General features: G+C 33.8%; 2 protein-coding genes across 2 annotated transcripts; one reads left to right on the forward strand and one right to left on the reverse strand.

Annotated features, from left to right (window-relative positions):
* The first annotated feature begins 1,023 nt into the window (after positions 1 to 1,023).
* Positions 1,024 to 6,298, forward strand: LOC148272388 (nucleoside diphosphate kinase 5). Its single transcript, XM_088240109.1, has 3 exons — positions 1,024 to 1,281; positions 4,215 to 4,387; positions 6,094 to 6,298. Exons 1-3 carry the CDS (start codon positions 1,132 to 1,134, stop codon positions 6,296 to 6,298), a joined length of 528 nt encoding a protein of 175 aa, XP_088096235.1. The 5' UTR covers positions 1,024 to 1,131.
* Positions 6,299 to 10,803: 4,505 nt separating this feature from the next.
* On the reverse strand, positions 10,804 to 22,739 carry Sap-r (prosaposin). Its single transcript, XM_088240113.1, has 9 exons — positions 22,597 to 22,739; positions 20,679 to 20,831; positions 19,474 to 19,789; positions 17,508 to 17,665; positions 16,351 to 16,534; positions 15,582 to 15,721; positions 13,723 to 13,968; positions 12,320 to 12,472; positions 10,804 to 11,216 (listed from the first exon to the last, which is right to left on the reverse strand). Exons 2-9 carry the CDS (start codon positions 20,769 to 20,771, stop codon positions 11,157 to 11,159), a joined length of 1,350 nt encoding a protein of 449 aa, XP_088096239.1. The 5' UTR covers positions 20,772 to 20,831; positions 22,597 to 22,739; the 3' UTR covers positions 10,804 to 11,156.
* Positions 22,740 to 23,327: the final 588 nt, after the last annotated feature.

Raw genomic sequence — 23,327 nt, forward strand, 5'->3', positions numbered from 1 at the left:
TTTAAATTATGGTTTTACACTACAATATTTTATTTCCCTTGAACTGGTTTCTGAAGCGAAAGATAAATAATCTTACCTTCATGCAACAGATAAAAACTGATGCAGTGTCCTACATACCATCGGATGCGAATAAATGGGACTACGTTAATTATTGTAATTAAAAAATTAATCAAAATAGTCAATTTTTAACTTGTCGTTAAAAACCGTGCTAGAAAAAAATAAATCAAGTTCTGGTGGAGCGGTGCAGATTACAGAAAGCGCCTTCGCGCAGCTTTTCTCGTTCGGCAGCGGCAACTAACTTTTCCGTGTATGTGGGCACCGCCAAGGAGACTTATGTCCTCAGATGCGGTGTTCGGTATGTGGTGGAGCGGGGTCCTAACCTGGGACCTCTACCCCGGGTGTTCACGTCACAATTACGGACCTACAACTCGATCTTAAAATGTCATGTTCGGTCTTTATTTGATCTATCGAAGGTTTTTATAATGTTATTGAGTCATCATACCCTCTACACACTGAACACAAATGAAACGTATGTTGATCACATTCAATTACAAACACCTCTCTCCCGCTTCCACTCCCACCAAGTCTACTATATACCATTTTGTCTTTCTACTTTCTTATATAATAATTTTATATGTATACGTATGTCCTTAAAAATGACCATTGGGCGTATATATAAATAAATAAATTATGAACAATGTTTGAGTATGTCCAGATGCTTGCAGACTGGCTGGATTTACACGAATGCCAAGCGACAGTCTTGCGCTTCAGGTGCCAGTAGAGGAACAATGAAATATTGCAGCATAAATATTTTAATAAAAGCACTGACCTTCATTTGTATTAATTACAAAATCGATACGAGTAACGTTAGATTTGTATTTGATACAGCAAAAATATCCCACAAATGAGGGTAGTTATCGGATATTTTAATATCTGAAAACGTGGCATTGCGAACGCCATATTTCATAAGCAGTTACCACGGAAACGCGACGCGTGTCAAACAATAATTTAAAATCACGTTTCAGTTGTTTCAGTTTTGGCTTTGACAGAATGTCCCTGAAATTCAGACTCGAATGTGTACACATACGGGACTGAAATAAAATCAAAAGTTATAAATTGAGACAGTACAAAATGTCAGATACTACTTCTACGGGTAAGTCCGAAAGTTATGAGTATGATCTGAGAATTGAAAAAACGCTGGCTATCGTCAAACCAGAGGCAGTGAAATTCGCTCCAGAGATTGAAGATATCATAAAAAAAAATGGCTTTGATATACTAGCGGTAAGTTAATTATTATAAAATATATTTTTTAACTATGAAATACTGTTAAAAAAACAAATATTCAAAATGTTTTTTTAAAAATAAAATAAACCGTTAAAAATATTAGCTGTTATGTGATGTAAAATGGATTTTAAAAGAAGGCTTTAGTTTTTTTATTTTTGATAGGGGTTGTTTTAATTTAAGTAGCGGTGTATGATTATTATTTAAGTGTTGGTCTCTTTCCGCACCTAATGGTGTATAGGGCACTGCCTTAATACACCAACCGCTGCGTATCTTGAAAAAAAAATGTTATGGATGACCACTCTCACGGTTCAGGTGTCATTAGAAGTGACTGCAAAATACTTCAGTGTAAAAACACCCTTTTTTATTTAAAAAATGTTGATAAATTATTTATGTATATATCAAATGATATATATATATATAAATAAAAACAGTAATTGTACATTTAGGTTTCTATCTCTCTAATGGAGATACACCAATATTTCATGTCAACTTTCTTGATAGGCAAACCCACTGACCATTAGACCGCAAGGCGGATATTAAAAATATTTTTCGGCAGCAAAACCATAATAATTATTTACCTATGATTTATTTTGTTTTAAAATAACCGTTTAAGCGATTATTATGTATTTCAAATTAAAAATACATGGATATTCGTTACCTTGATTGTGCATAATACAGGGTGTTCATTAAACCCCGTCACATCCGAAACCACGATGATCAGTATAAGCAAGAAGACATATTGGCGCATTAAATTATTTTTTTAGAACGAATAAAATTTAAAAAAATAAAATATCAAAAAAAGCAAATGGTTGATTACTTCTGCAGGGGAGAAACGGGGAGGGGGGAGTCTGATACTGCGCCGCGCTCCCCTCACTTCTCCCCTGCAGAAGTAGGCAACCATTTGTTTTTTTAAATATTTTATTTTTAAAAAGTTACTTGGTTCTAAATATTTTTTAAACATGCTAATATGTCTTCTTGCCCACACTGATCATTGTGGTTAAGGATGTGACAGGGTTAAAGAACACCATGTATATTTGCATTTCAATTGCAACAAAATTTAAAAAATATTTACATACAAGTATACTACAATATTTGAGTTTGTCCAAATGTTTGTAGACAAAAGAATGGATTTCACCCCCTCGGAAGTCATTAAGATTAACAAAAATTCAAATATTGTAATAAAACCAACTGGTCCAAGAAGAAATTTGAAAATTGGAAAATTGTTTTCAGGCGTTGCCTAGTATGTGAAATAATTCAGTCAAATGAATCTCTTCACAACAATAAAGGTTTTAGCTCTTTAACTTCACTAAAATCAACAAATGGATGAATTCAAGAAATATGAATGTTCAAACATAGGCAAAATGGTGAATGTTACACAGTGTGTAAAGTGGTCACTTAAACCAGCCAATGACAGGTCATAAGCCCTGTAAATGCCTAGACTTCCATATTCCCCACTTTAAGGTATTCTCCATCCCTGTTGTAATTTGTTAATACAAGTATATTTTTTTAAATAAAGTATTTCAATTTTGGGGACATTTTCTTTTAGTCGTAAAGAGGATATGGGGTGGAAATTGTAATGAATTGGTGTTTGAATGACAGCTGCATGTCGGACTAATTTTGCCTAACTTCTTTTTCTTCTTCTTATCAGCCCATTTTTCTCCACTGTTGAATATAGGCCTATTCCAAATTTTCCCATGTTTTTCTGTCGTGGGCGTCCTGTTTCCACCCACGCCTCGCGAGTTCGACGATGTCGTCAGTCCATATCTCTGTGGTCTCCCGGCTTTCCTTTTATTTCCGTAGGGTCTCCAGTTTTGTTCTGGGGGTTCACCAATGAACTTCTTGTTTTGCCACATGACCCGCCCACTACCATTTTTGTCTTCCCACTTTTTCTACAATATCAGTTACCTTTGTAGGGCGTCCAACATTTGTCTTTTGCAGACCGCTGAGCGCACTTAATTTTGTGCACTCACTTCAGACAGTGAGGGACATGGTTTGAAGACCGTATGTTGTCACCGGCAGAACATAAGTGCTGTAGATTTTAGCCTTCAGATTGTTTGGGACTTTCTTATTTCTAAAAATGTGTTTTAGCTTTCCCAAAAGCAGCTAAATTTAATCCGATTTGTCAAGGTGGTTCCACAGTTTGATTTGATTTTCCCAATTTGATATTGTGCCTCAGGTAAATATACTCGTCAATAGTACCAACAGTTTTACTTCCAGTACATATGTTGCTAGGTGTTTAATTCAAAATCTTGGTTTGCCAAACTAAAATCGACGTTTGGCTGTCTTGTTTTCCGCACCCCAAAACTAAACCTATTAGGTTATTTTTTTAAAGAAAGACTATTGAAACGAAATTTTCTGTGTCGGTAAATTTTCTGTTTTTCAAAATTATTTATTATTTTTGGTTACCGTACGTCCGAAGACGGCAACTAAAACTGGGGGCTTTTTTGAGTTGTTTATGATTTTTCGAAAATAGAGGCACGCTAATGATAAATATCTATAGGGTGTAAACAAATCATTCCCCTAGTGCTAAAATCTAGGGAAAATACGTGATTACGTTTGTGTAAAGAAAAATGAGATGATGTTTCCTATTAAAACCCGTTTTAGAAAATGGGATTTTTAAAAAATTGTATTGCGGGGTTTGAACCCCCTGAACCAGAGACTGCGACACTACCCAAGATACCATGACCCGTCTCCTCAAAATTACGTCTAAATTATTTCGCCTTAAGTAAAATAATGACTTAACATTTGGCAATTTCTAATGGTGCGATTTGGTATAGGAATCTTCCTTTCTTGTATGTTTAAAAACAAATTAAATACCCTGATTAATTTAAAATGATACACAAAGTTATTGCAGAAAATATTTTTAAAAAAATAGATAAAGTCGACGACTGTTATATCCTGTGTTACATGATTTTTATCGCGTTTTACAGAAAAGAACCATTCACCTTACACCCGAACAAGCCGCTGAATTGTATTCGGAGCACTTCGGCCAAGTTTATTTCCCCAATCTTGTGGTACACATGTCCAGCTCTCCGTGTATCGCTCTGTGCATAGCCAAACCTAATGCTATTGCTGAATGGAGGAAAATTATGGGACCTGCCAAGTAAGTTTACTGACTCCACATTACAAATATACACGTATTATAATGAATATTTCAAGCCCAGGTTTCTAAAGAGCCGGGCTACTGAGCAAAGGGTGAATGCTCTCATATCTATTGCTGAATCTTCTCCAAGCCCAGTATCGGGCTATTAGCTAAGGGACCAGCGCTCTCACGTCCTCAGGTTTAACTACCGGTCCGCCGATGATGCGATTCTTTTGCTGTATAATTGTGATAAAATCTTATTTTTAAAGTTGGTCATGCGGCTCGACTGTGGAATCATCTCCCATCATCATCATTCCTAGATGTTTCTACAGTATCCCCAGAATCTTCCTTAATCTCTCCCCCTTTCTTTATTCCTTTTCCCATTGGAAACGTCGCGCGTCGATATTATAATTACTTTTAAACACTTTATATTTATTAACCTATACATTTTATCATACATACAATTTTATGTTCACTTTGCAGAGCTAACAAGGGTACATACCCCGTTCCAAGTTAGGCAATTACGTTTAATACATGATAATAGTTTACAAGTTAATGGAAAGCACCGGCTAATAAAATATAAACTTATATGTATACACATTTTGATACATATATGTACATACACACATATACATACATACACATATATATACATATATACATATACACACATATATACACATACACACAGATATTCATACGTACATACACCCATGTGCATACACATACATACATTCATAAAACATAAACAAAAACAAAACATTTGTATTTATATTTTTAAAAATTATTTTTTATTTTCATAGACATAATTATTTTATATAACTACATATAAGGGCGGGCAATTGTGCCCCTAGCCTTATTGGCAATAAGTAGCCTTAAGGCAATTTCTTCCTACCTACCCAAACTGTTCAGTTAGAGAAAATAAGTAGTAAGTATATGTACCTATTCCATATGTAAATACACTTTCTATAGAAACAAAAATTGACTAAAAATCTAAACTATACTATGAAGGGTGGAGGGGGGAATGGGAAGGAAAGAAAGAGGAGAAAAGAAAAACTAAAATATTCAGATAGTGACATTTCAATCTTGATTTAAATGTATATAAAGAAGGTGTCTCTGACATTAGTGTGTAGAATATTCCACATTTGAGCAGCTACTACTGTAAAAGATGAGGCAATAAAATTAGAGCGGTGAAGTGAGGGTTCTCTCGTTACTAGAACGAAGAGATAGCCCATATTACCTAATTAGTCTATATACAGATATTGCTTTTTCAATATTTGTATCTATTTAGTTTAATTTTCTCTCGAATACGTTTTGAAACATAAATAAGACATTTCATTTTATTGGTTGGTTTGTAGAAATTTCTATTTGGGAATAAGCTTGGTAATAATGTACCTACAAATACATATCGCACGGTAATTTACTACAACTAGCAAAATCAGCATTTCTGAGTTACCCACTAAAAACAGATTTTTTATCCTCCTCTATGAATGCTACAAAGAGACAAGTCGTGCATTCAAATCATCATAATATATTCTTTTATAATTCTATGCATCATAATAATATGATCTTAATGAATCACGACTGGCTTATTTGTAGCATTCATGGAGGGAGATAAAAAAATATATCGGTGGGTAACTCACAAATGCTGATTTTGAAGTTATCTAGTTGTAGCTAAAATGTAGGTTCAAATTTCAGTGCAATAATGATCCCCTTTTTATTTATAGTTTATTAGAAGCACAAGCATATTGGCCCAACTCAATAAGAGCGAGTTATGGATTAAGGGGAGAGGATGACTATTACAATGCAGTACATGGAAGTGAAGACCATGAGGCTTCCCTGAGAGAGATACACTTCTTTTTCAAAAATATTTGTTTGGATGTTTGTAAGCAAACAAACATTTGGATGTTTGTAAGAATGGCTAGATTTTAATCCCAAGAGAGTTTTAAAGATTGATATTTATTGCAACAGAGAGGTCACAGGTTACAGATCTTGTGACCTGTCATTGATAGGACCTCCCTGTTGCAATAAATTTAAAGTAATTGACTTTCTGTGTGTCCCGGCGATGGCTGCTCTCGGGTTAAAATCCTAAATAAGAAAACGAGTGGAGATAAGTACGCCTCACTGTAGTGGTTGGCTCGAGGTCCCGGGTTCTATTCCTGGGAAGATCGACCTAAAATATCGATGAAAAAGGTGGTTCCACATAATATTTCATGTTCCTCAACTGAAGCTGATCAGATTACCTTCACGTAACAGTATGATCGATATGCGCAGCATTTAGTATACTAATACAGTGCCCTATGCACCAATGTGTATAAAGATAAAAGGAATGATGATGTGTTTGTACTGGTTAGTTTACAATGTCTATAAGTATGTATCAAGTTCTCAGTGCAAGTTTGTTCTAGTTGCGGTGGGCCCTTTAATACGAAACTGGCAAATAAACGAGTACCTTCAGGGAAACGTCAACTCCACTCTGGTTATAGGACTCGAAGAGTTGTGTAGGCAGAGACCAGAGGATCCCTTGGTCTGGTTAGCAGATTGGCTCCTCACACACAACCCGTATTCCCCAAAAACTCTTCCGGTTACTAATAATACTGACGGCGAATGCACGTCCTGTTCCTCATCAGATACTACTGTCAGTTAAAATTAATGCACTTGTTATCACATATTTAGTGACAAATTTAGAGAATTAGAGAAAAGATTCAGTCTGGGTAAACTGTATGCATCTACATAGTAAATAATTTTATAGTACATAATAAAAGAGGCTTTTTTGTTATATTCACGGAATAAGGCAGAAAGGGCAATTGATTTCTATGTCAAAAATTTCATTAATTTATGTTCAGTTGCACGATTACAATTATTATAATAGTTGGATAATTTTTATATAGAGCCATTTTTGAGAAAATGACCTCAAGAGCACTGTACAATAAATATCCTAACATGTCTTGCAGCTACAGAGCGGATGCACGGAAAGTAATCTAGCCCCCCTTTACATTATGTTTTAATTTGACAATGATGTTTATTGTTTGATATAATATTTAAAACAATTAAAAAAAAAAAAAAAAAAAAAAAAAAATGGAAGTTAGATTATAAAAAGTCTTGGAGCTACAAAGCGTGTGGACGAGTGGAATTCTAGCAACTTAAAATTATAACAATAAATTCTCTGAAACAGGTACAACGGACTCCCATTTTACACGGTTTTGAAATAACAAGGTGCAAAAAATATTGATATAATAATGCGTTACAGTATTAATTTTTGGATTTTCCTGCACCCCTTGCGTGTATTTATTACTCAGTAGGTGTAGAGGTATGTGGGAGTCTTTGCATATCTCAAGTAATAAAAACGATGAGCATAAATGTGTTCCTCTATTGTTTGATGGTAAAAAAACTTTGTTACTATTTTTTTTAAGAAATCATAAAAACATGTTGCAATGAACATTAATTATATTTTATTTTTTGATCTCCTGAATTGATTTAAATACAAGGAAACCTATCCACCTTCAGTCTTATGGTATACTTTTTTACACGGAATATATCCCTCTTGTAAATCAGGAGTGTGAACAGATAATTTTCTAAAATATAATACCGTGTTCTGTGGAGAAAAAAGCTTTGATATTTTTTAAATAAACTGGCGGCAGTTTAAAATGACACTTGTCCTGGTAAAACAATGGTGTATAAGTGGAAGCGGATATTGAAGCAAGGTAGTCATTTGAAGACGATGAGCAACCTGAAAGGCCAAGTGACAGCAAAGATGACATATTTGGTAACTGGTTTCAGCGATTGCAATCAAACGACACAGCACAGTGAGGAGGTTCAGTGGTTTATTAAAAAAAAAGGCTTGTAGAATATAAAACTAAGCAACATTTAAAATAAAAATCTGTTGTTAATGATAAATAAATAAAATAAAAAAATGTTCTGATTTTTTTCAATTTTGTAATAACTTCGCCAGTGACGTCACAAGTTCTGCTGATTGCGGAGTTGGCTTCCCGGAAACAAGAAATCTATCACAACACTTTAATTGGTTTACTCGGAAGAGCTTGTAACGTACTTCACCATACAATTAAAAGCTCTAATTTCTACCCGTGTAAGAAAACATTTTTTATATCCAATTTCCCCTAGCACTGAACTTCCTCATTGAACAATATTAGCAATTTATGTCTTAAAACGAAAAAGAGATGAATGATGGAAAAATCGTCAGTCTCTTTCGGCCTCATTCCATAGCTATAAAAAATGTCCCTCATATGTTTTACTGAATCCAAAGTTCATTAGTTGAATTAATCTACCAAACAACTTATTTGCAGAACAAAAAGTTCAACAGTAAATAAATGCAAGTGTTCTCATGTAGAAGACAAGAAGAATTACTGCGATTACTTCTTAATAAGATTTTCGTGTGCTCAGCATTAAAAAATGTAGGTGGTTTGCTCCAATGAATGACTTTTTTAATATTGTCGGGTTTCTGGCATAAATTGGTAACTACATTTTACTAGTTGTGAGATATTGCACTTTTAACTCTCTCTTCCCGGTGATGTGTAGCTAATACACATTGCACATAATAACTTTAATATCTCCATAAATACAATAAATGATGGATTGAGATTTTTGGTATTCCTTTGTTATACATTTACGTATCGGTAAAAATGTTTTTTATTATTAAATAATTATTGTTTATTGGGAACATAAAAAGCGTTTTATCAAAAATCGGAGATATCACCAATACAATAGAAAGTTTACCAATGTGTCGCATGTTGCGTTCGTAGTAAAAGAGTAATCCTAATATATAATTGTCTAGCACACTCTTTACGTCTCACTCTTGATAATATGGATATATTTGGGAGCGAGAGAGACAATTACATTAGACCTACATTATTTAACCCAAATATATATGGTCATCTTCAACCCCAATTCTGGCATATCCACAAATTAATTAATTAATTTATTTTATAGGAACATATAGTCAACAATGATTAAATTTCATAATAAAGATAAGGTTGAAAAACAAAGTTTCTAAATAATAATCATACATTAAATTATGGTACATTCTTAAATGTGTGCATGCATACACATATGTACATGTAAAAGGGTGCATGTTTGTGTGTATTTATATGAGAGAGGGTGTTCAGGTGTGTGTAAGCGTGTGTGAATTGGGTATGGTTTTTATTATGTATTTTAAAAACTAATACCTATAGCTAAATTAAATAACATCAAATCATTATTAATTCAGTCATCAAAACTACTCATGGTAGGGCGCCAGTGGATGGAATGATTGTTTTATTGAAAATATAAAAGTTCATAAGGTTTTTCCATTACATAAAGATTTGGAATTTTTTTTACATGTGTTGTAAAATAATATTGTCATTACTTTGATATAATTATTTATGGGAGCCTTCAATGTTATATCCCTATTAATCTCGGAAAAAAGTTTCTAATTAGTTTCGAGTAGTAAATGCATACAAAAATGTTGACCAGCACATGTAAAAAAATGTATTTGTCCAAATAACCAAGAAAAATTCACTGTGCATCTGAAAAGCCATGAAAATCTAGGAAATTTAGACATGTTTATAAAACACCGGCCTATATCTAGTCGGCCTCGTGGTGTAATGGTCAGCGCATTTGCCTACCATGCGAGAGGTCTTGGGTTCGATTCCCGACATGGTTGATATGAAATATGTATTAAAAAGGGTGTTTTCCCACCAGAATATTTCATAGTCCCTGAAGCATAAGACTGATTATCTTACCTTCATGTAACAAAAATGATCAAGATACGCTGCAATTGGTGTAGCAATGCAGTGCCCTATGCACCATTAGGTGCGGAGAGGGAATGATGATGATGATGATTATAAAACACCACAACCACGAAGCAAATTATTAAAATTAAAAATTGAGTTATTTAAATTGTTTTTTATCAACAATATTTTGAGTATGTCAATTTGTACACAAGGACAAGATTCAACTCCCTAAGGAGTAATTAATATATTACAGCAAAACTTAAACCAGGCAATATCAGGGTCATAAGCCCTGTAAATGCCTGGACTTACATATTACTTTCTCTCAGATGTTTTCCGTCTCCGATGTAATGTACTTTTTTTATTAAGATCACGAGGTTATAAATAATTTTGTAGGTAAGTGTTTTATTACATCCCTATTCTTATTCGGAAAAATGGGGATCACTGCTATATGAGCTCCCGACGTCTCTGCGACCCGTGAAAATCTATTGTGACGGGTCTCCGTAAATAAGTTCTCCCCCTCCAAGCTCAGGTCTTTAAAGAGCGTGGCTACTGAGCGGAGGTCGAGTGAGCTCATATTGTTAAATCTCCCCCTCCAAGCCCAGTTCTTAAAAGTATCGGGCTATTATGTAGGGGCGAGCGGAAAGATTCTTGGTATTCTAAGCTAAGGGTTACAATGTAAATCTATTGTTTTATAATGAAACCACTAAAATATTTTTAAGTAATTTTATTGATTCCTTGGAATACTATTAGAAGAAAATGGTAAGAAATTACGAAATATTTGTTTTATCTGCAGAAGTATCATGAAACTTATAAGTTTATCACAGTTACGAACATAAAAAAATATAACTAATGAAGATTTATTGATAAAACAGATTTAAGGTACTTAAAAAGAAGATATAAAAACAGAAAAAGTAAAAACTTGGCAAACATGGTTCATGCAGAAGTTTACGAAAAAAGCTTAAATCTAATATATTTTCTGTTGAAACAAAACACAAAAAGGTGTAAGTATTTTTTAACACTAAAAAGGGTACTGTTTCCAGTAACATAAGATTGGAGCATTACTATTAGTAACTTTGATCGGGTGTGTCCGCAAGCCAGACTCTCTCGCGACAATGTTGGGTAGCCTGAAATAAAAAAAAATTATTAACACACAATGTTAAATATTCACAATGTACATTTTTCTTTTAAATTTATGATTATTTGTTTAAAAAGAACCCCATTCAGGTCAGAGAGAACCTTTTTAAATATAAAAAATAATTACTCAACATTTTTTTCAGGTATTAAATTTACACAATTGAATTTATGTAAAATGGATCACTTGAAAAAAGGTAAAACATTAAATGATGTTATATGTACATCAAGGTGATAAGTAAATTTAAAGTTAGTGGGTGTCACTTGACACTATTTAATATAAAAATAACAATTAATTTCCAAATACAAATGTAAAATATTTTGATTCCGAGTGTATTTTAACAAATTGTACATCAGTTGTTTCCTGAAAAAATCATATTAAAAAAAAAAAAAAAAAATCTGTAATACATTAGAAGTATGTGTTAACATAAGTGGTGTGTTTGATTTTTTTTTAAATTTAAAAATGAGCACCAAAAGTAAAATAAAATGATAAAGGTTATATCAAATATAGCCTTTATCATTTTGTCATTTGAAAGAAAATTTTCTGCTCTATAAGATATTATGTTTGCTTTTACGTTACATAATATTATTTTATTTGATAACAAGCCTTCAAAATGGAATGTCTAGTAGACAAAAGTGACCATTTTCGACACTTCCATCTGTTCGCGTTCAATGGAGGAAATAAAAAAGAAAACAAATAAGGAGAATACATTATTGACTAATTAGTGGTAAAATAATGAAAGAGAACTATCAGGGTCGGTATTAAACAAGAACGCCTTTCTCGAAAACCGCCGTGAAAGTTTAATTATAAACTTTTACCTTAACAATGGATGTACACACGTAATGTACACACGCAAATGAGAGAACAAGAAGACAAATTACAACAAATCACTTAATTACTTTACAGCAAATTAGTCAATAATGTATAATAATTTATGTTAACACATAATATAATAATATCGTCTGCTTACATATTAATACATAGTACATAACCTGATGTAATTCAACTGTATTTTGGGCATTTGTTTATTTTATTATTGATTTGTATTTGCCAGAGTGAACCGAGTATTTGATGGATATACATAATGTAACCTACCCTACATTCATCAGCTTGTTCTTCATTCTCACACCAGTACGACGGTCCCCAAGAGCACTTCTTTTCTCCGAGTAATTGTTTAGTGCCTCGAGCGGCCCTATTCTCGGCTGGTTTGTCGCCTAACCACACTTTCTCGCGACAGTGTTGAATTGCCTTTAATAATAAAAAGTAACATATATTTCATTTTCATATATTTATATATGACAAAAACTCAAATAACACTGTACAATTGAAAGAAAAGGTTTAAAATAAACATTATAAAAGACAAACTGCAAAGACCCTGGCTGTCAATTTTTCAATTTGCGCACAAATTGGCTAAGGAAGAGGTCAAGAGGTGACTGGTAAGATCATTTCTAAGTAAAGTTCTTAAAGAAAAAATGATTACGCAGTGACATTGGTTATTATGATTTGTTTTCAGAAAGGACTAAACAACATTCACGGAGACTGGACTGCTGAACGCGTGCAAACTCAGTGCCTGATTGCCCCATTTCACACCATGACAAAAATCCACATGGCGTTATATAATAACATAGGGTGGATTGATTGATATTGATTGTATTATATATTTCATTAATGGTAGGCAAATGCAATAACCGGTACGTCATGGGACAGACTAATGTCTATCCGATTTTCTTTTGCAAGATTTATACCCGAGAGTAGCTGCTTTAAAAATACAATAAATGCAAATCCACTAACTCTATCGTGCCTTGTGGATTTGGACAATATGTGTGAAACGGGACATTCTCTGTCGGATATAACATGGCTGGTTGTTGATTTGTAAATTCGAGTAATAATAAACACACTATAGTGAATGCAAAATGGTAAATGTAAATTAAAAAACAAAATAACATTCTTATAATGATTTGAATTTAAAATCTTGCCATCAAAAGAAAATAAAATAAAATGAATAATATCTAAAATTGAAAAAATGTTGAATTTCTTTTAAACTTACTTGCAAATTACCAAGAAAAATCAATAAATGTAAAAATTTATTTTAAAGTCATCATTTCATACATTTTTTGTCGCAAGATTAAAAAAAAAAAGAAACCAGCAGTAATTTCCCGACAATTCGACCATGTTCAAGTCCCTTGGTAGTCTAATTGCAAATTTTTCCTATTTATCACACTGAGGTTTATCAAACGACTGTTTGAAATTATGTTCCGAAAAATGAGCAGTCGCGTGAACATTGCCATGCAAAATGCATAGTAGAGTAAAAAAGACTAACTGTCTTATGTCAGTTTACTGTGAATTCAAAGCTGTATATCGCACCTTTTTACGCTTCTTCACATTTACTGATTACAAGTTAGGTGCACAAGATGGGTGCTTAATGCTGCATTTAGTATATATGTACTTATATTAATGATTTATCATTGTTTAAATGCGTTTGTTGATTGAAATCTTACATTGCATTCATTGGCCTTGTCTTCACTAGTGCACCAGTAGGAAGGTCCCCATGTGCAGCGGTTGGCCCCAATCAGCTTCTCTCCCGACGATCTCGTCTGCCGAGAACTATCCTCGGGGATCATCTCCAGGTGTGCGAAGGTCTCCACTCCGCACATCCCGATCTTGGAGCACACCTTCCCGCTGTCAGAGAGGGTAGACACTAGATGGATAATGCTCTCGCCGTATATGCTCATCAGCTTCATGCACTGTAACAGTCGTATTATGATTAATTAAAAACAAAATATAACAATGGCAACCCCAAAAAGACAGCAACTCTAATATACCTGACTACGAGTGAGGCAGCATTAATCATTTATAGAACACACATTTTTTGTTGATTTACGTCTAGCAAACCTAATAAAATATGTTCTATGAATAAAAAAAAATATTAAAAAAATAAATAATAAACCTATTGCATTTGAAAAAGCCGAGTAGAAGACTGATCTTCCAGAGTACATTATTACAATACTCTTAAGACTTATTATGAATATGATATATTAGAAAACAAATATTTCAATTCTGGTGGTATATTTATGTACCACTTTGTTTGAGGTGTCCTATAAAGGTTAAAGCTCCTGCTAACCACCATTTTCCCCCAGCAGACGCCCCTATGTTTGAATCGTCCTAACATGGTCATTATGATTGTCCACTGAAATTATTGTAAGAATGGCGACTTCTATTCAATGTCTAATTAGTCTTTTTACAAAATTATTTTCTCTTTGATAATATTAAATACATATATATTTATATACTTCTCTTTTACACCACGACAGACCGAGAGGCTCAATTACAGTGGTGAATAACACAGAACACCCAGGCTTGAGAAAAATCACATTTAATTTTTGTGTTTTCACAGGGAATCGAACCCGGAACCTTATGTGCGTGAGTCAAGCATTTTAACCCCTACACCACAGGGGCTATTTTATATAATAAATATACTGCATGTAAAAATGTGTCCTTGCACGGTAAATTCGAGTAAGGACACAAAAAAAAGGAAAATAAATAATAAATTCATTTGAATAAATATTATGTATGCTTTTTGGAAGCCTATGGAAGAAGAAATTATTTCATATATAATATATTTTATTTCACATATAATAATTTTAGGAGTCAATATGGTAAAAATAGATTTCCACTATGGAAAACACAATTTGTATTGCAAAATTTAGTACTACAACACAAAGTTTTCGTTTTTAAATCACATTATGTAACAAAGTTTAGAAATGTTTATCTTCTTCTTTTACCTCAACACACTACAACAGAGATGAAGAACATTTAAGAAAAGGTAATATGGAAGTCTAGGCATCTACAGGGCTTATGACCTGTCAATGGCTGGTTTAAGTGGCCACTTTACACACTGTGTAACATTCACCATTCTGCCTATGTTTGAACATCTATATTCCTTCAATTCTTTCATCTGTTGATGTTTGTGAAGTTAAAGAGCTGAAACCTTTATTTATGCAGGTGAGATTCAACGAATTGAATTATTTCACCTACATACTAGGCAACGCCTGAAAATATTATTTTTTCAATTTCTATACTTCTTAATGGACCAGCCATTGACAGGTCATAAGCCCTGTAGATGCCTAGACTTCTACATTACCTTTTCTTAAATGTTCTTCATCTCTGTTGTAGTGTGTTGATGTAAGCGGCTCCCCAGGGAGTTGAATCCAGTCCTTCAAGAAGACAAAATATTGTCTTCTTTTACTTTAAACTCTATGATCCAAACTATGCTGATGACGCAGTCATTTTTGACGACGCAGTCAGGGGTCTTCGAGTCAATGTTAATAGGCTTAAATGTATAATTGAATAAACTTACCCTATCCAGATATCTGCCAGGAAGAGCGTAACAAGTCTTTTCTATCACATGTTCTATTTTCCTATCAACATTGGGGTTTGATAAAATTTGCTCAACAATATCGATAGCCTCCTCACATACAGCGCACTCCAATACAGCATCTAATATTAAGATACAATCAATATTAACTTCTAACCAAATATATTATAAAAATTTTAAAAAATGCAGTTTATTTATTCAAGAAAAAACTTGATAATAAAAAATAAAAAACTGTTATTTAATGTTGACATGCTTAAAAAAAGGTGGTCTCCACAGTCAGGTTTTAATTTTTTAAATATATGTTATGGCCTAACATATTGTGGTAATTCTAGCTAATCAGGACTAACCATATAATATTTACAGATGTCAAGAGAAAGCAAAATAATATTACAGAACACAATACAAAAAACCTTTTATGATTTGATTTTTTAAAATAATAATGAACGTAAATTAGAATTTGTTTAATGATTTTGACATTTTTAGACAATAGAAGACGAAAAGATTAATTTTTATAGAATATCAAATAATTCTGTGATTCAAATAAGTGTAATTCTGTGATTATTATAAAACATGCAATTTTGAATTAAAAAGAGATTTTGAAATCTCAAAAAGCCAATTTTACACCAAATAAATTATCACATAAACTTTTATGGCGATATTAATAAAACAAAAAATTATAAGACATTTTTCTGATGTAAATATGATTTTTTTGATGAACAACAAGCTTTTACTTGATGAATAGGTAACTCACTTTTCAGCTGGACATCCGTATTGCTACACATGTGGATATATCCACACACTTCAGCTGGTGCCAGGTCTTCAGATAAGAGTGTGATGACCAAATCAGCGTATTTGTCCACAAAGTCATTGCATTCTTTTCCAACAGACTTGGGTAAATGGTTGCAGATAGAATGAACCAACTTTTTGATTTCATCCTATTAGAAAAATGATCAAATTATAAAGATATTGATATCCTTCATTAATAGAAAACAACACAAATTTCTTCATCAAATTCGCAACTGTGTTTAAATAAAAATATTTTAGTGGTAAATAGGTGCGAAGATTTTCACGGTCACTGTTATCAATATGTTTCTTTTTTGGGTGATACCGTGTGTGTTAGATTTGTTCCGACGTTTCGGCTACCATTGCAGGAGCTAAAAATGAATAGAAATGTGCCTACTGCCGACTGCGACACGGTACAAATTACTTGTACTTTAACACACACTTTTTTCTACAAAACACTCAGTTTACCCTGAAGATGGCTCCTGCAATGGTAGCCGAAACGTTCGAACAAATCCAACACACACGGTATCACCCAAAAAAAGAAACATATTGATTTTAGTGGTAGTTTTGTTTTTCCCAATATGAAAAGTCATTTATATTTATAGTTTAAAAAAAACAGTAGCACATCGATTAAGTGGTCATGCATAAAATTACAAGATTTAAAAGTAATATTATTTATAAAAAACAAAATCTGTAGTCAAAAACTGTTTTCAAAAGAAATACATAATACAATAATACTGACAGCCTCAGTGCCATTGTGGTAAGAATATGGTAAGATATGCTGCTCTCCTTGTACACAGTACTGTCTGTAGGTATGCAAATTATTCAGATTACCAGTAACATTTATAGACTCAGAAAACATGCTCACGAGTTAAATTTTTTTCATTTTTTTTAAAAAAAAGAAATATTAGCGTTCTTATGATTTACCCAAATATTTAATTTTGAGGGCCATTTTCAACGAGTTGTAAATAACTCACTATTAGAAAATGGAATCGAGTTGGGGTAGAGTGGGATTCGAACCGCGGACCTTCGGTCCATGAGTCCGAGACACTAGCCACAGGACCACAACTCGATTTACGATTATAATACATACGTAAGTACATTATTTTTACTCTATAAACTCACGTCATTGTGTTTATCCTTTAATTGCTTGTCAATTTCGCTCATTATAAATTCACATATGACGCATTCTGGAGATGCCTGAGAGGGGACGCCCTTTGGCGCGGTATCTGCGTATATTAAAGGTTTGCCATTGTAGGTGTTGTCTGGAATCTCATTGGTTTCTAGAAAAATACATTATATTCTGTGATACTTGAGCTTAAAATTGGGTACATACATTTGTCTATGGGCATATTTTAGTTTTATATTTAAGTTTATTAAATTACCCCTATGGATTGGTATATAAATATTAATTAATTAATAAGACATACAAAATATGTTCAAAAGAACATTAAACTATAAGCAACAAAAAATAATTCAAAAATATTTTGAGTCTGTCCAAAATTTTGTAGATAAGAATCGGATTCAACTCCCTCGGGCATTATGAATATATTACAACAGAGATAAGCCTAGACTTCTATATTCTTCTATAAAATGTTCTTAATATCTGTAGTAATACATATGAGGGCGTTAGAAGTAAACTTAGAAATCTCTATTCAAGGAGTTATTGAGATATTTGCAAAAAACTTTGAGAAGTTGGGAGAATTCTTCAAGAGAACTAACTCAATATAGTTTAAATTTGCGGCGTCAAGTAGTATAATTGAAATCTGTTTTTGCAAGATTTAGAGACGGTTTTGAATCACGTTATTATTAAGGTAGGTAGGTTTTTATGTATAGTTTATTTTGGCATCAATAACTAATTTTCCGTTATTGGTGGAGATTTCTAAGTTTGATTTTAATACCCTCATATATTCCTCATATTGTCTATTGTCATATTGCCTCATCCTCGGGGGACCACTGATTAAACCTGAGGATGTTAAAGAGCTCGCCCCCTACTTAATAGCCCGATACTTTATGGGTCTGGGCTTGGGAGGAGGAGATTGAGCAACAAGTAAACTCTCGCCTTCCACACAGTAGCTAAGCTCTTTATAGACCTGGGCTTGGAGGGCGAGAACTATTCACGGGGACCTGTCACAATAGATCCTCACAGGTCGCAGTGACGTCAGGAGCTTGCATAGCACTGACCCCCACCGCTAAGAATAATACATATATTGATAAAAAGATCATTATTTTTCATGAGGGTGTTTTCACACGAGAATATTTCATAGTCCCTGGACCAGACCAGGGGTGCTATTCTGAACCACTCTCGTGGCACGAGAAAAAAGTTTTTCTCGTGTATTTACATACAAAATACACGTGATAATACGGCCACGAGAGCGTTTGTAATACCAGCCCTGAAGCGTAAGACTGATCATCTTTTCATGTAAAAAAAAATGTTTAAGATACACAGCAATCGGTGTACCAATGCAGTGCCCTATGCACCATTACCATGACAAGACATTGCCTTGTCGGTAAGTTTCATCAATCAAAAAGTGAGCTAATTATTTTTTTTTTTTATAACTGTTTTTTCTGCAGAAATACATCAACCAAGCTGTCTTCAGATACTTTATTGTAAAGCCTAAGCATTCTTGGTATTGGTGAAAAGAGCCAACATTGGTTCTATAGTTCACCATGGCAAATAAAGTGTTAGTGCGAGCAGTGCGATTCGGAACATTGATGTAAATTTGAGATAGAATATCTTGAGCATCCATCTTACTGGATAGAATTCTATGTAATACCATTAATGACATGTATATAATAAACATAGCATTAAAAATATAATTTTCACAATAATTAAAATGAAAAATTGCTTCACTCTTTGCAGAACACTTTCCATTCATCAAAATCAATTATTAAAAATGTAATTTTTGAGAATGTAACATGGAATCAAGGCATTTATGATCCACCAGCTAGTTTATGTGATCACTTTACGAACTGTGTAACGTTCAATATTTATTCCATATTTGCGCCTCTGTATTTCTTTAATTCTTTCATTTGTTAATTTTAATAAATAAAATATACATACACTAACAGATTTAAAAATAAAACTTACCGATCTGAGCTGTTTTACTGGTGTCCACCAACAATTCCTTTGGCAGCATAGGCTTCCTAAAGTTATTGTGATCGGCCATCAAATTCTTCTTAGAGTGATATTTGTCAATCGATGAGAGAGATGTCTTAAGAGAGGTAATATCTGGCTTGTTGTCCTTACATAGATTCAGATACACACAAACTTCTTGCGGAGTGAAGTCGGCGATAAGCATCTCGAAGAGTTGTTTGGAATATGTATCAACAAAATCGGTGCATTCTGCCTTCAGTTTGGTGGGAAGGTGTGAACACAAGTTGTCTAAGGCAGTTTGAATGCTTTCCTGCGAAGATTAATACACATTTTTTTACTCACATAAAACGGATGATAGGAGATGCCATTCCAAACTGCATTTTATGAAATTAATAATTATTTGAACCTAAATAAGAATACATTATTAGTTTCAGAGTTAAAGGTACATAATACGTCGGGTTTCTGGCATGAGCCGGTAACTACAAATTTGAGAAAAATTAGATTTTTAGGTAATTGGCATCAAATAATCTCATATGGCAAAAGCTAGTAACTGATTTTACAGGTTTAGATACCCTTTTTTCATAATCGAAAATGATTTAAGTGCTCAGATGTTGAGATAAATATTGTATCATCACTTACTTAATTTTGTCTGACATTATCAATTGTGGGCACTTATCAACCGGCATTAGTCTATAATTTATATTTTGAGTTTGATGTTTTCTTTGCTATTCCTCATTAGAAGTACATATTTTAAACATTAAAAAGCATCTAAATATCTAAAATATAACAAGTTATATATAAATATGTCTATTCCGGATAAAGTTAGTTCTAGAACATTAAAAATAGTCAATCTTGTAAATAAAACCTGCACCAAAAATGTGGAATCAACTGTTCCAGAACTTGGAAAAAATAACTCTAACAGCGAGTAATTTAATAACATCGAAGAACATGTGATAGATTTCCAAAAAAGCCAACTCACCAATCAGCAGACTCACCGAAGAGGACTTATAAAGTCACACGGGGAGTAATTCCAAAACTTTAAAAATCATAGTGCTGATAATACTAAACAAAAAAGCATTAAAAAAAAAATTGGCTTAATTTAATAGTCTATTAACAAATAAAAAAAAAACACTTAACTTCCTCATTAAATACCTTAATACAGAGTGTGATTAATGAATAAAAATATAAGAATTACTCACTTCTGTTTTATTATTCTTAAGCATAGTCTGCAGTTGTTCGACAGCAAACAGACAAAGGGGACAGCTGGGCTTGTCACCATTTCCGGAGGTCATCAAAATTTCCACATTAGTCACTTGTTCTTCCTTCGGACAGAGAGTCAACAGGGGGCACACCTAAATAAATAAATACAAACATGTAATATGGGAGAGGAAAAAGCACGTAAGTCTTATTTATTTATTATCATATACATAAAGTTATACAAAGTTCCTTTAACCGTCTAACTACTTATATAAAAACAATAATCAATAAAAACAAAAAACAATATTTCTAGAAAAAAGTTGTAAACATAGTGTAAAAGACATAGAAAAAAAAACAGTAAAAAGTAGTGAGGATCTCCGAAATTCAATTAACAAAAAATCAAATACGAACAGGTGTTGGCCATCCAACAGCCATCATCAACCCCTCAGACTCTCCGCGGCTAATTTCACTAACGAAAATTGTTAGTAACTTCTTTACCTTGTGGCTCTTACAACATTTCCATACTTTTGGCATGATAAATATCAAACACCAATCCACCATGTCCACCTGGACCTACTAGCTTCTAAACAGTGTTTTCATAGTAATAATGAGGACATGTTTTAATTTAAATCGGGTTGTGGTCTTGTCGCTAGTGTCTCGGACTCACGGACCAATGGTCCATGGTTCGAATTCCACTTTACTCCAACTTTATTTCCATTTTCTAATAGTGAGTTATTTACAACTCGTTGAAAAAAGTCCTAAAAATAAATATTTGGGTAAAATCATTAGACCGCAAATATTTCTTTTAATAAAAAAAATTAAAAAAATAAATAAAAAATAGTAGTGAATAGATCTTTTTTTTTTCTTTACTACACTTTGTAGAATAAATGTCAAAAAAATTGGGTGGACACATGCTGGCGTTTGATATTTATCAACTCATATAGCTTTTGTCGAATGTAGGAGTTTAACCGACCCATTACAGGGGGTGTGGCGGCTTCGTCTCCCTGGTTCCGTTCAATCGGCCCACCCGGCGTAAATGGGGGGCCTGAGCCCGGCGCACCGAGAAAGCACTGACAGCTAAGTCAACCTCAGTAGCCCTGAAAAGGGCTTTCCAACGCGTCCTGTTGGTGCAAAGAGGCGAGCGCAGTCAGGGCAGTCACGGCGGAAGGCAGCAGCGAAGAACGAAGTCCAGCGGGAAGCGGAGGGCAGGAGCGGAGAGTAAAACACAGTAGTACTGTCTTGAGCGAAATGACGTTTATTTTAAAGTGTAACCATTATAAGGCCCTCACGGCGCACTGCCCGACGACCGAGCGCGCGGCCGCCACTGTGTACGCGAGCCACCGTCGGGGAGTGGGGGTACGGACGACCACTCGCCCGGCCTCCCCCACTCACTCTGTTCCGACGGCCGGCCACGTAAATAGCGGCGTCCACCCGGGCGCTAGCTTAGTTGACAGTACGCCGCGCGGCGAGCAACATACAGATATGAATACACAAAAACACAATATTAACATTTAACTTTATTTCTAAACTATATTTGCCCTCGGTGTAGTCAAGGCCGAATCCGAAAGTGAAACTTCTCGTCTGTATTGTGGATTCAGCACTCAACTTTATCCCATACACCGAGGCCCTATACTTATTTAACATACATGATACATTTTATAATAATATATTTATAAATCCGCCCGCGCGTCCAGAACAAGGAGTATGGTCTCTACCCCTTTGTCGGGAAACCAGATTGCTATTGGAACTTCGAGTCACATAATGATGAGAAACTGACGGGTGTGTATCTTTGTTGATGTGAGTGACCACCACTGCCCTCAATAAATATTGCTGTTTAATATCAAGCACTGAAAATTCCTCGATTTTTTTTTTATCACTATTTTCTTAAAGTTACTTAATAAGTTAAAATATTTATTGTACCTGCGATGGATCGATTTCTTGGACCAGTAGAGCGATAACAGCATTACCATAGGCTTCAACAAAAGCTTCACAGTTTGCGTCAATGGAGCTGGGTAGTGTCTTGCATGCTTTCTCAACTACTTGCTTTATTTCTTCCTGTAAACATATTATTTATTTGTGTCTGTATTGTACGAAATTAAGAGGACATGCGATGCTAGACAAGACAACTGCACGTCGGACTGATTTTGTGTAACTAAAATTGACGATTCCCTGTTTTGTTTTCTGCACCCCAAAAACTGAGCTGGTTTGGTTTTTTTTTTTTAAGAAAGAGTATTAGAATGAAATTTTCTGTCAGTACCTTTTTTATTTTTTAAAATCATTTATCATATTTGGTAAATATCTAGTGTGTAAAAAAATCATTGCTCTAGTGCCATAATCCAGGAATATGTTTGTATGAAGAAAAGTATGACCGCGTTTCCTCTTAACCTCAACAATACGAATAAACACATTTTAATCCCACTAAAAAATCACATTAAATTAATATGAAATGATTTTTATGCCGTCAATAAAGTTATTTCTTTAACCTTTTTTAAGATCTTTTTCGTCTCGAGCATTGATATTATTCTGTATTTTATGTTATTTATTCAATAATTATACTGTTTGTGGAAAACGATTTGATATAAGCCCAGCCAATGACAGGTCGTAAATAAGCCCTGTAAATGCCTAGACTTCCATATCCCTTCACTAAAATA

The sequence above is a fragment of the Micrasema longulum genome, unplaced genomic scaffold (genome assembly GCF_059751315.1).
Source record: "Micrasema longulum isolate JH-2025_06_02 unplaced genomic scaffold, ASM5975131v1 h1tg002345l, whole genome shotgun sequence".
NCBI lineage: Eukaryota > Metazoa > Arthropoda > Insecta > Trichoptera > Brachycentridae > Micrasema > Micrasema longulum.

What these genes read in the sequence shown, in the direction of transcription:
- LOC148272388 (XM_088240109.1), top strand. Translation starts at nt 1,132, where the DNA reads ATGTCAGATACTACTTCTACGGGTAAGTCCGAAAGTTATGAGTATGAT. An exon ending in ATGGCTTTGATATACTAGCG is followed by an intron (nt 1,282 to 4,214) that starts GTAAGTTAATTA and finishes CGCGTTTTACAG; the next exon opens with AAAAGAACCATTCACCTTAC. An exon ending in AAAATTATGGGACCTGCCAA is followed by an intron (nt 4,388 to 6,093) that starts GTAAGTTTACTG and finishes TTTTATTTATAG; the next exon opens with TTTATTAGAAGCACAAGCAT.
- Sap-r (XM_088240113.1), bottom strand. Translation starts at nt 20,771, where the DNA reads ATGACCTCCGGAAATGGTGACAAGCCCAGCTGTCCCCTTTGTCTGTTT. An exon ending in TTAAGAATAATAAAACAGAA is followed by an intron (nt 19,790 to 20,678) that starts GTGAGTAATTCT and finishes TAATCTTCGCAG; the next exon opens with GAAAGCATTCAAACTGCCTT. An exon ending in CAGTAAAACAGCTCAGATCG is followed by an intron (nt 17,666 to 19,473) that starts GTAAGTTTTATT and finishes GTATTTTTCTAG; the next exon opens with AAACCAATGAGATTCCAGAC.